This window comes from Solea senegalensis, linkage group LG1 (assembly GCF_019176455.1).
Source record: "Solea senegalensis isolate Sse05_10M linkage group LG1, IFAPA_SoseM_1, whole genome shotgun sequence".
In the NCBI taxonomy this organism is placed as follows: domain Eukaryota; kingdom Metazoa; phylum Chordata; class Actinopteri; order Pleuronectiformes; family Soleidae; genus Solea; species Solea senegalensis.
Window position 1 is genome coordinate 10440392 of NC_058021.1, and position 17235 is coordinate 10457626.

The 17235-nt window shown below is 43.4% G+C and overlaps 1 protein-coding gene across 1 annotated transcript in view; it reads right to left on the reverse strand.

Moving 5' to 3' along the window:
• Positions 1-2891: 2891 nt before the first annotated feature.
• The window catches only part of LOC122779654 (ephrin type-A receptor 4-A-like), a 23667-nt gene continuing 9323 nt past the window's right edge, over positions 2892-17235 (reverse strand). Inside the window, exons 6-19 of the mRNA XM_044042220.1 lie at positions 13607-13762; positions 12489-13004; positions 10792-10916; positions 10494-10653; positions 10266-10377; positions 9424-9482; positions 9155-9268; positions 8878-9063; positions 8734-8795; positions 8412-8621; positions 8120-8296; positions 6719-6906; positions 5966-6151; positions 2892-3406 (exon numbers count right to left, since the gene is read on the reverse strand). Coding sequence (XP_043898155.1) covers positions 3289-3406; positions 5966-6151; positions 6719-6906; positions 8120-8296; positions 8412-8621; positions 8734-8795; positions 8878-9063; positions 9155-9268; positions 9424-9482; positions 10266-10377; positions 10494-10653; positions 10792-10916; positions 12489-13004; positions 13607-13762 — 2369 coding nt within the window. The 3' untranslated portion in view covers positions 2892-3288. The remainder of the gene's footprint in view (positions 3407-5965; positions 6152-6718; positions 6907-8119; positions 8297-8411; positions 8622-8733; positions 8796-8877; positions 9064-9154; positions 9269-9423; positions 9483-10265; positions 10378-10493; positions 10654-10791; positions 10917-12488; positions 13005-13606; positions 13763-17235) is intronic.

A 17235-nucleotide genomic window follows, 5' to 3' on the forward strand; every position in this document is an offset into this window, starting at 1 on the left:
AAACGGCCTCATTTACACACAAACGCACACATGTAGACAAGCTCATCAGGGAGACTGTGGGAATGCCTGTGCCACTGTGTCAGTCACTGAGGTGATGTATTTAATCCTGAAACAAATCTAGACTTTGTGTGTGTGTGTGTGTGTGTGTGCTTGAGTCGGTGTGTGAGTGAGCCTGCCTGTGTACAAAGCTCAATCTCATACCCATTAGATTACGGCTGGCTGTGCAGCAAAGACACCCCACTGCCACTCCCACATGGAAGAGCAGGCAGGATTAGCCAGCTCCATACCCGCCCTTATCCGTGACAAAACCCACAATCGCCTCCCGCTGAGAGGCAGAGACTGAAAGATTTGATTTGATCTGCCCTCCTCAATATAACAAGAGTGTCTTTTAGGGGTAAATTAGTACTGCTCAGTCTACCATGGGGCAATGTGGATTCAGCCTCAAACTGTGTCCTTTTTAACCCAATGATCGATCCCTTTTGTCACAATCTGGAGCACTTACAGCGATCGCTCTGTGGAAGTGAATATAAATGGAGGCGTTTTCGACTCAATCGATGGTCTATGAATGCAGAAAACGTGCTGTTGTCTGCTGAGGGAGGGGCTCCTTACAGAATTAGACATTTATTACAGGTTTGGTGTGTAGGAATTAGTCACAACTGCAGATTATAACGCACAAGGATCTTGTTCATTTTTGTTTATCGTGATAGCAGCCTCTGTAAGGGTCATGCTTCCGCGCCCATGTCATTTAAATTTGCTTTTCCATGCGTTCATGTTTTAGTGGCTTTTATACTTAATGAGTGTCCACATCAGTGTACTCGATCTCCCCTTTCTCTGTTTTCCACAGCACAGAGTTGTGCATGTTTGGGTACCAGCAGACTCGTAACCTCAAGCAGGTTTCCATAGTTACCATCTTCTTCTCTGTATCTTTTGACCTAAATTTACGTCACATGGACCCTGGTGGACCTCTGCACACATGCGAATAAGTTATGACCTGACCCTAAACAGCCAGACCTTTGCCTAAACTGGATTATTGCACTTACACAAGCATACTCATGGGTACTACGTTCAATTTTGGTCACTAAACTCATCTAAAATTGAACTTTTAAGGCTTGGCATGACATAGCTTTGGAAAAATCCCCTACAGGGAGACTATTTGTATCTTCGTTTGTTGAGGGATTACCAAAGTCCATAGGTGACCAGTGTCAGGTCATCAAATAGCTACTGAGATGTTTCACAGCAGTGGACTGACATCCACAGTACTTTGCTTCTAGCTGGGCTAAAACCACCTGGTCTGACAACAAGTCAATACTTACTTTATCCACAGCTTGCTATTTTCAGCCAAGACATATCTTTCTATCACTTTTCAGGTCGACATCAGTGTGCGATGCATCAACACAAGAGGCTTCCCGCTAAATGTATTGTCAGTGTCTCATTATTTGACGGAACCTGCCTGTTTCATTGCCCCCAGTCAAGCGCACTCTTCCCTCGCTGTCTCTTGTCTGCTTTCTGTCTCGTTCTCAGAGGAATCTGCCTCATTAAACACCATCAGCATTTTGTTTGCTCTGTGTGATTTGGACGTACTGCAAGTGAGGAAGGGGGTGGTGTGTGTGTGTGTGTATGTGTGTGTGTGCGCATGTGTGTGTGTGTGTACAGGCAGCTCTCATTAGGCTGGAAAAACATTGACAGGTTTTTTTTCTCTCTCTTTTTCGCCAGAATACAGATCGTATCTTCTCTTCCTTTATATATCAAAGGCTTCCACCAATCAACTCCCTGGTGTTTGTGTGGAAGTGTGTATATCCCAGTGAGTGGTGTGTGTGTGTGTATGGGGACACACACACACACACACACACACACACACACACACACACACACACAGATGTTTGCTGATTTGACAAGTTTGCACTGCAAACTCAGCCCAATTTGGCCAACAAGAAACATGTTTCCATACAGACGGTCACAGTGACAGCCCACTCTTAATATTCTCTCCTTTTAATTTGAGCTCTTTCTCCCCCTCAGTTTTTCTGTCATCTTCTTTCTTCTCTGTCTGTGTGTGTGTGTCAGTCTTCTTTCTATTTCTCTCTCACACACACACACACACCCGCCAAAACACCATGAGATGATTACACAAGCAGCATTTCGACGGGGTGTTCTTCTGGAGTTGTTCTCCTCGTTGGAGGAACCTCTGACTAACTCTCTGCTTTCACAGAGAACATTTTCTTCTGCCAGAAGAAATGAAATGATAAACAAAAAGAGCTTGAGGCTCCACTTGATTTTCTATCCGTGTACAATATTCAGTTTAATGTCCATTTAATACAACGCAATGCTTCATTGAAAGAAAAAAAAGAAAAAAGATCAAACCCGACATAAACATATGGGTTTTGGCATTTATTGGAATGCAATATGGCAATCATTACAATATTGTCTCAGTGTTTCTATTGTACAATTTACAAACTATATTTAAAAAAAAAAACATACAATAAATAAAGAGAATGCTTTATGTAGCTAATTCTTAGCATTGGACATGAGGCATTAACGTGGACACGGATCGTACTAATCTACATGTCTATTTCAACAGAAACAATCATCTGTACAAGAAACAATACAAAACAAAGGCTGAATAAAAAAACAAACAAAAAAAAAAAAACAGGCAAATCTCATAGTTTGTTAGTATGATCTTCCAGTACAAAACTATAAAGCGCTTGTAATGGTACATTCTATCTGACTCCACCCACTCTCTGTGTGAACTTTGCATATTCTGAATATTTAAAGACAGCTGGCACCTTGACAAGGGAGATTCCATGTTGTGTGAGATCACAGTACACACACACACACACACACACGCACGCACGCACGCACGCACGCACGCACGCACACACGCAGACATACAAGCAAATATGAAACATATTTTATTCAAGTCAAGCCCAAAGCAGCAAAATTAAAAAGAAGCCATTCTGCTTTTGCACACCATTACAAATCTGCCTTCACAAAACAGATGATAAAATAATGAAAAACAGAGTCGAATAAGAGGACGAGGCTTCAGTCTGAGCTCTCAGTAGCTCAGTACTCTCTGTGGCCACGTCCAGATCATGTTTTTATTATCAGTCTAAGAAAACTCCACAGGACGGAAGTTCACAAAAGTGCTGCTTTTTTCTCTCTCTCTCTCTCTCCATCTTCGTCTTCGTTTGTATTTTTACATGAATCCTCTCCTCGTGTTTCCTCGGATGAAAAAAGTCCCTCTAAAGTGCATGAATGAGGTAAATGAAATTCTTCACGAAAAACAGGTTTGTATCAGACCGGAACCATTGAGTGTTGCATGTGCTGAATTTGAGACAGCATTTCTTGTTGCACACTGGCAATGAGTATGTCCTGGTGTGACGGTGTGATGATTCCCAGTCTGTCCATCTCCCTGAGGGTGCAAAGACAAAAGATGTGTATGTTCAAACACGGACAGATACACCATGCATTATCCAAACACAAACGTAACATTACAGTAAGTTTGTCAGACAGATATCTTGAAAATGGCTTGTTTGTCTTTTTAAACTTTAAATGACTTGCTGCTAGTTGTGTCACTTGTGTCGTAGATATTGTTACTGTATCATTCCATAGTAATTGTTGTCATAATTATTGTAATTCAAAAGCTGTTTATTGTAACTTATCAGCCAGTATGCTATGTATTACTGTGATAAGTTACAATACTGATTTAGCACTCATTTGTACACACAGATTCGTCAACCAGATCTCTCAAAAATGGCTGATTAGTTTATAGAAAATGTTATTTATTGGCTACCAGTTGCAGCAAAATGAGTGTGTACAAGATACTGTAATTATTACTGTACTAATGTAATAAATTACTGTCAATCCAAAGCGATTTACTGTAACTTTCCACAGTAATCATGCTATATACATGATTACTGTGGTTTAGCAGTAATTCCCTGTATAAATACAGCATAGGTGTGACAGTAATGACAGTAAAAATGTTATATTTTGATGTTAAATTTGCTCGGTGACAGTTTTAAAAAGTGGGTCCCAATATAACAGGTACAGTGACAGTACCTGTTATGATGCTTTATGTTTGGCTGGCTGTCATAGTTCTCCTTTCTTCTAACTCTCTCGGGAATTCCTTCCGTATGTGTGCGGAAACATGTGTTTGTGCAGAAAATTAAGATTTTGATTAAAAAAAAAAAAAGGTTTTTGACCTTAGGAACATGATTTCACAGGACTTAATGTGCTCATTATCACTTCTTTTCAAACCATTTGATATTTTATCCAATAAAGGACAAAGGTCACCGGTGACATTGCTGTGCAGAAACACCTTTATGGCAGTAATCGACCTTATCTTAAACACCACAGCTTTGGAACAATGGGAAACTGTCACATATTACCCCCGGCTGATCAAATTCATGTACAACAACAGCCAGACTCAATATTATACCATCCAAAGTAACTTAAACAATCGCAGTGACTCCTCTGCACCCATGTTTAACCACTAACCTCTCTATCAATAGACAACCCTGTCTACCAATTAAGCTATAACCATAATCTCAAGTTGTCTCTGTGGCCACAGCCTGATATAGTTTATGCCTTTGTGCTGTAAACTGACTGCTGTTGTCTTACAGAGCTATTCTAACACACATAAAAGAGTTTAATCACAAAGGGATTCAATACTGACAAGAAACCACATCCTTAGGTATGAAATATGAAAATGCTTTTGCATCAAACTTTCAGGTCCATAGTCTTTGCATTAGAGGAATATGTTATCCATCTCTCTTATATTTCATAAACACAGCAGACCTGGCATCGATGAATGAACTACACCAGACAAAAATGAGCTGGATAAATGTAGTTTGGCTTAATTGTTGATTAGAATAAAAAGATTTCACCCTTAGAACACAGAGCATTTTGGCCGTTTATGTAATAATGCAATAATAGAGTGTCTTATATCCCTTTTTTCAGCACAACCTCGGCAAAAAGTACTCAAAATGTTTAAAACCGGATTGAATTTGTGAAATTTGGAAATACGTACACAGTTCAAAGTTCACTTGGCTCATTTTTATGAACAAAAAGGAAAGAAAAAAGGTCTTTTTTTGCACAATTATTGCTACTTTACATCACTACTAATTTTGATGAAAAATGCATTTTTTTAAAAGCCTGAATATGTGCCCTTTAAACAGGACGTCCATATAAGGACTTGTGTGTTATTCCCATGGCAAATTAACCATGGATGCACCGCATGACCACTAAGGGTTAACAATAACCAGTAACTCTTTACATGTCTTTGTTTAAAAAATGAATGTTACGACACATGTGGTGTAAGTAATGAACTAAAGAGGAATCTGTGTGCTTGCTGGATCGTCACACAGTCGCTCTTGTAAGTTCCCTTCACCAGAATAAACCCGTTGAGATGTGTCATCTCGTTTTCCCACACCTTCCTGTTCAATTTTGTTTTTCACAGGCGCTGATGATCCAACAAACTCATCAGCTGCTGTCCAGTTGACTTCTCTTCAAGCTTCACACGATTACTTCCTTCACTCTACAACTGAGGGCAATGCATTGACTTCCCTTCAAGGTGAGTTTGTCCAAAATTATTTACACTTTCGTTGCCATTTGGGCCATTTCCTGCATTTCAAGCTTTGATGTGTTCCCATTCAGAACAGGCACGCTTTTGCCTTCAGGTGACACTTCTAAAATACAAAGTCTGTTCACCGTGAGCACATTAATGTAAGCACATGTCTTACACATTTACTACATTTAACAGCTCATGCTCAGTTCAACGGCACCTATTCGGAAAACATATTTGCGCTTCATCCGTTTCGTCCGGCGTTGTCATGGCGATCATTCCGGTTGCCAGTTTTGAGAGTGGTGTTTTTTAATGCTGCTGCTGGTTTTTGCGGAGTGAGATATGTGATGGGTGTAAGTATGCCAAAGTGACTCTCACTTAAATCCACTTTCACGTGGTTACACTTACTGGTGTGTGAGAGTCAGAAGGCTGTCGAGGCTGGTGTATCCTGCTGCTGCCAGCGTGTCTGTGTACTTCTCCAAACCGACGGACTGCAGCCACTCACACACCGACCACTCGGGCGCACACACCTCCGGTACGACTGACACGCACACCTCTGAACCCAGCCCCGGCTCCAATATTGTGGGTGTAGGTCTGAAAACAGAAGAAGTTCGTAATTATAGATATGTGAAAGCATGACTTGAAGAGATGGATATGCAGTGTTGTAATGTAGTAAAGTAAAAATACTTGTTATTATTTCTATTTCTAGCCACGATTACTTTTACTACTTTTACTTTTACTAAATCAGAAGAAGAAGAAGAAGAAGAGTTGGTAATAGTCTGTATTTATATAGTATTTTCTTGATGAGCTGCTTTACACTACAGTTTGGCATTCACACACCTTTCATACACATTCACACGCTGCAACATGGGATTAAGTGTCTTGCTCAAGGACACATATAGTCTAACAGAGCTGGGAATTGAACCCACAACCTTCCAGTTAAATGACAACTCGCCTTCCAAACTTTTTTAATACTTTAAGTACATTTTGATACTTAAGTACAGTAAATGTCATATACTTAAAGACTTTTACTCAAGTAATATTATAAAAACTGACTCTTCAACTTCTACCAAAGTAATTTTCTGGTAAGATACTTGTACTTTTACTCAAAGTACAAGTATTAATGTGAATACACATGTGTCTTGTGCCTGGTGTACAGACCTGTCTCCTCCTGTCCGGCGCAGAGTCCCTGGGTTACGGATGAGCTTATCCAGCATGTTGAGTATCTGGCTGAAGGTGGGTCTTTCTGCTCGCTCTCTCTCCCAACAGTCCAGCATGAGCTGGTGCAAAACCACAGGACAGTCCATGGGCGCAGGCAGGCGGTAGCCCTCCTCTATCGCTTTAATCACCTTCAGAACAGACACACGTGGAGGTTTAATATACTGTAGTTTATACCGTAGTTTTTAAGACCACAGCTGCTTCCAGACATGCACTGAAGTCATGACATGTTCTGGAGATTGTCCGGTCAATCGGCGAGGGAGCACATGATGCCAGATAATCTCCAGAAATCCTAGAAATAATGTTTGAGTGAGTCCATGTGTGAACACAGCAGGATCTGACACAGTTCACTGTAAATAACTCGACAAAGAAATTAAAACCACACTGCGGTTTTGTAAAAAGAATTTAAAATAATGAAAATAATCTGCCACTTAAAACACGACCACTTAAACTAAATTAAGCAGCTGTATGCTTTGTATTGCTATCAATGTTCATCAATGACACACTATCTTAAAAATACCGCAAACGCTCAAATATCTGCTGAGTTCTGTGTTAAGAGGAGAATTAATGGCGCTTTAGTCGACACGGCGGAGTTTCACTAAATCAAAGAAGATTAAAACAGAGAGAGAGGAGAGGTGTGTGTTATAATTTGTGAAAAAAACAACGGATAAAATGTCTAGAAAACATCTCCTCAAGAAGGTTTTGGAAAATGAATTCATAATGAGTTTTGATAACAAGAAACTCGCAGAAATTGGAGGATAACACTCAACAGAAATTCAATGTTTTCTTTTTGAGACGTACAATAATTTATCCTCAGAAAAAAAAGAAACATGGGTTTCTGGCCAAGTCAAATGTATAATTTACGAAATGATGCAGGGGTCAATCCACTGGGTTAGACTGCAATATGGAGGGTGGGTTATTTTCTCTTTAAATATCCTAAAGACAAGCAGCCATATTTTCAATTATTCATCCTTATTTATCTATTAAATTATATAATCCAATGTGAGGACTGTACAGAGGAAACAGTTTCTCTAAAAACTCACAAGCAAAACTGGGTCTGCAGATAAAGCTGCTGTTATCAATTTGTCCAGAGTATGCTATTAACTGTTATTTAGACAAAAACCTTTAACATATTTTTGTTTTTGACTATCTTCCCTTTCAGATTCTGCACTGGTAGTTTGACATGTAACTTTAAAGAGACTTTAAATATATACCTTCTGCTTCAAACTTGAACTAAATAACTAACAGCATTACAATTTAAATATACAACATATAATATCTATTAAAACCTTTATATACACACAAAATAAATCAATTCAACAATAAAAAAAAACAACAACTTACATCCTGGTTGTTCATGTCCCAGTAGGGTCTCTCTCCATATGAAACGACCTCCCACATCACGATACCATAACTCCACACATCACTGGCTGTGGTGAACTTTCTGTAGGCTATAGCCTCGGGGGCCGTCCATCTGATGGGGATCTTCCCTCCAGGGGAAAGGTAAGTGCCCGTGCCCTCCTACAACAGACCAGTGAATAATGGATTTTTAATAATGGAAGAAATGTGTGAACTAAAGACACGAAAGCACATGCTCGAATCCAGCCTTTCTAGATTCACTCTGAGCGTGTCTCACCCTCGTCGTGTAGGCGGCCTCTGGGTCGTCCTCCAGAACCCGACTCAGGCCAAAGTCGGACACCTTACACACCAGGTTGCTGTTGACCAGGATGTTGCGAGCGGCCAGGTCTCTGTGAACGTAGCTCATGTCTGACAGGTACTTCATGCCCGAGGCGATGCCGCGCAGCATGCCGACCAGCTGGATCACCGTGAACTGGCCGTCATGTTTCTGGAATGTACACGGACAGATGAGCGCCACACGAAGCACACTGTGTCTATGATTGGCGAACATTTCGAACATCTCACTATGGTTTTTTTTTTATATATAAAATTATACATACACGAAGAAAAGCATCCAATGATCCATTTTCCATGTATTCTGTGATAATCATCAGCGGTTTGCCTGAACAGATGAAGACATAGAAATATTAGACTGAATAACCGCCTGCACATTAAGACAAAATCCAAATACTGCCACCACTCACATCTCGTGACCACGCCCTCCAGCCTGATGATGTTGGGATGGTCAAACTGTCCCATGATGGAGGCCTCGGACAGGAATTCCCTCCTCTGCTTGTCAGAGTATCCCGTCTTCAGACTCTTGATGGCCACGTAGACCTCCCTCTTTCCCTGCGCGCGCAGCCGTCCGCTGCACACCTCGCCGAACTCTCCTGCACACAAACGGCAGAGTCAGTGCCAAGTAAGCATGTGTGTGTGTGTGGGGTTTGCGGGCGTGTGGTCGATCAATAACGCCAGACTCACCCATGCCAATAACTCTCTCGATGTGAATACTGCTCACGTCAATTTCCTTGGCAAACTCGTGGATCGCCTGATCGGGATCTTCATATGTGAACGGATCCACGTAGATTTTGACCCCTGTCAAGAATGAGAGGAAGAAGAAGGAGTTATGTGGAGGAGGGCGACAAATGGGAGTTGTGTAACTGCTGCATATGTTATGTAAACGGGAAACGTTCAGGTGGATATGAGAGTGATTTTGCGTTATATACTGAATATGTGTATGTGCAACCGACCTGGGTTAAGATGTTTCTCCTCCTCAGAGTCGTGCTTCGTTTTACTGTATTTGCTCCTCCTTATGAAACACAAGAAATGATATGACATTAAATATACAGATATAAAGAGGACAAGTTTTAAAACAAGGGGTTTTAGTAACCCAAACCAAGCTCCCTTTTCACTTGGCCCAAAAAATCGCCAAGCGTTCTACGCTGCAGCTTTAAGCGACGAGACAGACTAGCTCACACTCAATGCCTGGCGTTGTTTTGAATTTCATCGTTTTCTTTTCCAGCAGGGGTTGCACACTGATTGGGCTTTTCAGGATTTACCTCAGTGAAAGCAAAAAGGAATGAGAAACGGGGAGCGACGGGCTGCAGGAGAGACAGCGCGAGCAGATGAAAGCATTTAAGGGGCGAGAGGGAGGAGGGGTGATGCCTCAGGTAGTGCAAGATAAAAGGTGTTTTCCATTAAACAAAGAAACTGTCAAAGACATGTGAGCAGTCGAGAAAAGCTCGTCTGTGTGTGTGTGCACGCGCACATCAGGGGAAGCTGCTGACACACACAAGCTGTGCTGGTGAAGAGACGGTAATGACAAGTCAGGGACAAAGGGATTATCACTGTCTCCGCTATAATCCCTGTTAAAAGCTCCAGGTAACACACACACATTTAGCCACACAGAACTGGAGAGCTGTGTGTATTGTTTGTGGCAGTTTTCAAAAGCAGTGGTTAAGGAGGAGCCGGCACACAGGTTAGTGTTAGTGATGCACTGATGGGAATGTTTGAGCTTATAAGGGAGCACACACACACACGCCTGTATGGAGACTTATGCATACTGTATATGTTTGTGTGTGTGTGAAAATACCTGCGGCTAATGATGAAGACAGCTGCCGATATCAGCAGCAAAACTCCAACCCCACTGACAGACAGCAGCAGGAAGGCAGAGTTCATGCCTTCTCCAATCAGAGGGAAGGGATCTAAATGGGGAGGACAGACACACACACACACACACACACACAAAAAGAGAGTTATCACTTTATTCTGAGGACGTTAATGCACGATATAAAACCACTGAACATTACTGTCAGAATACCTGAATTGGTGGAGAATTCAAACGGGGCACTGAACTCTCCGTATCCGGCAGCTGTGCGAGCGCGCACATGAAACACGTACACAGTGAGTGGGTTGAGACCCGTGACATCGACTTTGCGAGAGAAGGTCCTCATTATGCGGTACGACCTCTCCCTCTGATCCTGATTAGACGAGAAAAAAAGCAGAAGAGGGGTCTCTTTTCAGTCCCTGACTGCAAATCCATCGCCACCATCAGTGATGTACAAACATATTGACATTCCAGATGGGTGCCTGCACTGCGTTACCTGCGGGCGGCTCACCTTTTCATAGAACTTGACCTCGTATTCCAGGATGACCCCATTAGGTTGATTTGGCTGTTGCCACGACAACGACAAACTGTGTCTGGTGACATCAGTGGCTTGGATGGACGACACTGGAGAGGGAGCTGCGAGGGAGGGAGAGAGAGAGAGAGAGCGATCATTCAGACACAGCGGCGTGACTTTTAGGCTCTGTGATCCTGCTGATGATGTCAATAATCGTGTGTATGCTGCCTGTTTTGCAACAAGCCCATTGACCCTGCACCTGAGAACTGACCTAAATCTCATTTTTGTCAACTCCACAGTGACAAGGCCTATTCTCCACTTTCTCTCCTCTTACACGCCTCCTTTGTTCATTCCTTTATGGTGCTCGTCCCCCCTTGTGGCTGTTCATATGATACGGGGCCATATGGTGGCACAGGTTTGGACGTGACACGTCCCTGACATGCTCTCACGCTGTGCACACACAGCGAAGTTATTTCCCCGGGGGAAACCTGGCACTAAGCAGGTGTGCTCATTTCTAAACGCCACAGTAAAAAGGAAAGTCTTGCGGTGACAGTTGAGATGTAGGAGCGCGCGAGAGGAAAAGCACACTCCGGAAAATAATGGAGAGCATGTGTGATGAAACGCCTCACACCAGCTGACACTTTCACAGCTAAAATGAAACACGCCATAAAACCTGAGTGATTTTTCCAACGTTTCCCCGGGTCAACACACTCAGAGAGAGCGGGGCTGTAATATGTGTCGAGCATTCCACTACGTGGTGTTGTAAGCGACTTTTTCATTGCGGCCACTTTCCCTTCAACCAGCTCTATTTGTATTTAAGTCGGTGATTTACATTTCCAAGAGCGCTGTCTGACATCCTCTTGAGAACATCCCTACAATTAATTGTGCAGTTGTTAGGTGTAGGAGGACAGAGTAATAACTATGGCAACTGTGACAGTGATAGTAAGAGCACACTTTTCTAGTTGAGAGAGCAAGAAAAGTGTCTTATCGTCGCATTACATGCTCTTGTCTTGTTAATGGAGGTACTGGTGTCTCTGGTGACATATGATTTGATCAATGACCATTTGAAAGTAACCTGGAAGAAAATGTAATCTTATGTCGCATGTGATTGTAACTGTGAAGTATTCATTCATCTTCATCACCGCTTTATCCTCCACATGAGGAGTGCTGTGCCAATCCCAGCTGACACAGGGCGACACGCGGGGCTCACCCTGGACAGTTGGCCCGTCCATCGCAGGGCCACATAGAGAAATCTGAGTGTTTTTGGACTGTGGGAGGAAACCGGACAACCCGGAGAAAAGCCATGCACGCACGGGGGACAACGTGCAAACTCCACAACATGCATCTCAATTCATCTCACTTTTCAACACCAAATATATTTCAAACGGGTTTTACAAGCCATTTGGACTACATTTTGGAGGGGACACTACCTTTCTCCAGCACTTATGTAAACTCCATACAGTATAGAGTTTGTACTGTACAGCATGCTTCCTCAGGTTTGGATATTACTCCTGGGGACCTTGTTCCCCTGTGGACCCTGAAAGCACTGAACAGCAGATTGTATTGTGCTGACCCACTTACAGGCAACATACTGTATATAAGCAGATTTTGTGTTAGTGCAACAGTCACCAGTGTGGCAAACACATTTATCACACACACACACACACACACATACATACGCTGCTCTTTCTCACCCGCTTGGTTGGTGGTTACAGTGACAGACACACTTTGGGCTGCCCCTGCACCGCTGGCTTGGGAGACCCCGTTACGTGCATGGACGATGAAGGTGTAGTGCGTGTGGGCCCTCAGCTCGCTCACCACCACCCTGGTGTTCTTCAGGCCGGTCTGGCCGGGAGAGAAGAGCACGTCAGAGCCACATGGAAGGCAGAGCTGAGAGCTGGGTCTCGGGTAATCTGCAGGTACCGGTCTGCTCTGGAAGACTCCTCTCCCTGGCTGAAGTTCCGATCCCACAATCCCTTGGTCCGACTGCATCCCCAAGGCATTGTGCTGAACTTCGGGCTGAGTGACGCTGCGGTTCCTGGGGGGAGCTTTACCAGCAGTCTGACTGTGGCTCCCTGTTTGACAGATGAGACACTCCAGGCTGTAGCTGGTGTCACTACGTCCTCCCAGCCGCCGAGGGGGGGCCCACTCCAAGACCACCGAGGTTTCATTCACAACTGAGATGAGCTGCTGTGGGGCTGAGGGCGGCTCTGAGGAGGAGACAGGGAGAAACCTCAGTGTGAACAATTCCAACCACACGCATGGGTTTGCTGCACATTCTGCACTACACATAAGGGGAGAGGAAGCCAACATGGAGGTGGGGGGAGGAGGGGGGTGATAGATACTGGCACGGGTTGAAATGCAGACATCTGGCATCAGACTCAAAACCGTCGAGTTTTTGATGGGTGGTATGGTTTCCACTGTGGCATTTCCGTGTGTGTGAGCGTGCACGCGTGCATGTGTGTGTGTCTTTTCATTTTTCCCAGGCGAAGGAAACCATGTGCTGTATATAGGCATAATTAAGTTTACGACACACAGACCGAGGTCTCTAAGAGAGAGGGAGAGAGAGGGAGTTTCTTTAGTTATCACTCCCAGACAGGATGGAGATGGTGGCTTAGTCATAAGTAATGGGATCATGAAACAGGACTGGCATTCAGACAAGTTTGTGTCTCCCTTTGTTTGGTCTGGATTGAGAGGTTGACAAACAATAAAGTGCAATTCGCTGTTATTTGCAAGCAATGCACACACATAATGTCTGTAGTCGCTCTTCTGCCTCTGTCTTAATAGCGTGCAAATGTGTGCGTGTCCTTACGGGTACAGGCCATGGAGGGAAGGTCGCCGTCAGAGCGGTAAAATCCAGAGTGGCAGTCACAGACAGTTGCCCCGTCTCTGAGCGAGTGGCTGTGTGGAGGACACTTAAAACATCCTGGGTCTGACGATTTGGCCTTGTAGAAGCCAGCTGAGCACGCTGCAGAGAGACAAGGACAGACAGGGAGACACACCACAAATAAAAGTCAGTAACATTCAAAGCTGAGTATCTGAAACGCCGTGGCAGTGGGTGGTGGGGTACTAAACTGACTGAATCACTACAGGTAAATGTCGTTGTCTGAGAATACCTTGGGGTTCACACTATTGGTATAGTTTGTGGTAACAAACAACAACAATAAATAAACTTAAGAATGATGCATGAGCCATGTGAAAGAAATGCTTTGACAGTGGGTTCACTCATCAGTTAAACAGTCGATTATGACTGATTGATTGAACATTTTTGATAGTTAAAGTCATTTACCGGGCAAAATGCCTGGGAATCTGCAGGCTACGGTTTATAAAGATAAAACGGCACCACTTCACTAGGTGACTGACCAGAGTAAGCATATAATCAAAGTAACGAGGAGCACGTGTGGTGACATAATGAAGATTTCTGACTGGATATATCATGGGAAGGGAAAATAATTAAGTACATTTGTTACATCGCCAACAACTGCAAGGCATTTTGTTGAGAAATACTTAACACGGTCCAAACTATCAGTAAGTTTACTGCAATTAAAGTCCAGTTTAATGAGGGATGCAGGTCACTCGAAGTGCGTTCACCATTCAAATGACCCCTGACCCGTTGATTTAGCCTTTGGTGGCTTTCGCATTGATTGCTTAGAAAGGCCAAAAAGTTCATCAACACATTTCTTCTTCCTTTGGATGAAAACTGAATCATCAGACCAAAATGTATAAAGATCAGTCTTGAAAAAGAAATAGATGGAACATGAGCGCCAGAAGCAGTTTTACTTCTTTTATCTGTTCTTCTTTTATTATTTCGAGGAGCAAAAAATAAACACACATAAAAGGGGACTTAATGATCATCTCCCACTCCCCAAGAACACTCGATGTGAACGCATCAAAACTTCACAGAGCCAGCAGCCCACACAAATATAATTGACATTTAAATATATACAAATAACGAGAAACAGAGAAGGGGAGAGGGCGAAGGAGAGACGCGGGAGAGGAGGGAGAGAAATCGTCTCTCTATATACCAAGGAGTTCACGCACTGACAGAGCAACAATACAATAAATGAGTGCATAATTATACCGCTTGACATCCACTGGTGAAGCAAAGGAGATGGCAGAGTGTGCCCGTTTAGTGCCAGTTCCCCTCTCTCTAATTTCAGAAGGAAATCCTTCATTTGTTTCAACGGCAATCAATCTTTTTCAGCACCTTTTTTCATCATCACAACCTATTCATTCTCCTTTCTCCATCCCACCATCTTTCCTGGCGTTCTCCGTTTTTTTCCCCCCGTCCCTTTCACATTTCCATGGGAGATAAAGACATCCCAGTGGGAGTGGATAGGAATGTGGGAATGATGTGTGTGTGTGTGTGTGTTCAAGTGTGTCAGTATGCTTTATGACACTCTCATCAGCAGATGAGAGAGGAAGTCTCCTCTGTAATCTACTCTCACCGACCGTCCTGCCCCGTTTGAGAGAGCTTCCATAGATTTGCTCTTTCACACAGTCACTTGCCCTCCCTTTCACATTTTTCGCAACATCCCTCATTCGCTCCCTGTGCACTTCCTCCTCCTCCTCCTCCTCGAGCTCCACTTATATGACTCTGTGTCTCTGCTCACTCTTTGTGCATCCCCATATATCCCTCCCAGTGTTGAAGCACCGACAAAGCTGTGGCGCTGACTCACAGTGTTTACAGCTCAATACTGACACCAATACAAATGAGACCACACCACTGAAATCTGAACCTGAAACCTGTAAATCCATAAATACTTTTTGCAGTTGATGAGAGCGGCTTTCATCTCATCATCACGTGCTCAGCTGATAACGCCCGATGCCAGATCATGACACAATATTAGCATTGTCATGTTGTTTTGTGCATGCCTTTGTGTTTAGTCGTCAATAGTTTGGTCAGCCATGGATGAGGAAAGAGGGGGAATTAAAGACACAGAGAAAAGTCTCTGACCTGCTGAGGATTTGAAAGTTGATTATAAGGTTCAACAAGACTCTGCCTGGGGGAGCACACTGCTTTTGTCTCTGTCCCACTCAATTCTCTATCCTTGTCTTTAACAGGGGGGGACAAATTGATGCAGGAATGGAGGAAAGAATGGAGCAAGTATTTTAAGCCATAAACATCCTTCAGTGTCCTCTCATGTCTCTGTTCTCAGAGCCTTTTGTGTCTCCTTTAGCACCGTTTTCAAGGGGGGGGGGTTAGTGCTGCTGACCTGGAATAAGAGCTCATAAGGATGTCATTAACCCAACATTAACCCTACGCTACAGAGGGCCACGCAAGAGCATGAGCTGGACCAGTAAACCAGGAGTGATATGATACACACACACACACACACACACACACACACACTCACGTTAAGAAAAAAAAATTTTTATTGTGACAGTCTGTCTAAAACTGGACTGATATTGTACACACAGCGCAACTAACACACCCAGATAATCCAGTTAAGAGTCAAATCACTACTGCATTTATATATTCAGTCGGATCCAACTTGGCCGGGGCTCTCTGTCCATGCTCCACAGTTCCCGCCACCATGGGCTTAGACCCAGAAAAATGTAAAAGAAGCTGGTACACAGACGAAAAAAGACCACAAAAACATGGCAAAATCCAAACCGACAAAGACTGGAGTTTATGCTCCAGTCAGCTGTAAGAATTTTGAAGTTAATGGATAATGGAACACAGATTGGTGCTTGATCTGGTAAGATGTGACAGGTAAACCAGAAAATGTCTAATACTGACTCACTAAAAGGGAGCACATCGCCACCCAGCGTGGAGGTTCAAACAATCCATTATCCATAGATAGATAGATAGATAGATAGATAGATAGATAGATAGATAGATAGATAGATAGATGTAAGCAGATGTGACAAAAGAGAGAAAGTGTAAAAGATAGGATAAGGTTGACTGGGAGTGAGAAAAAGGGGAGTGAGATAAAGAGGACAACAGAGAAAGACAGAGACGACGAGGTAGAGAGCGAGACAGAAATGTGCCCTTTGATTAATATCAGCATTGTCTACATTTGCATATGCATTCTTCCACTACCAATGATGCAAATGCGGCTCATTGTAAATCCAACTACGAGAGCCTTGCCTGACACACTGTATGTACATGTGCCTGTGTGTGCACGTTTGTGAGGGTGTATTCTCCTTGACCCCGTGTTGTCTGTCATCATCCCTTGTTCCTTCTCAGCAGTGGGGTATAGAAGGAAGGAAGTACCCCTGACCGCTCCAGCCTGACACCTGTCTCTGTGATGGATGGATGGAGGGAGGGACAGATTGACGAATGGATGGATGGCTTGATAGACTGTCACACGAGGAGGCGGGGCACTATTAATCACAGGGGTCATGCCCTGTTAATTAAAACCCTCAGAATCGCCGGAGGGAAGACGCGATTCTTATCTTTTCCGACTGTATGCCTCCATTGACAGAAATTCTTGC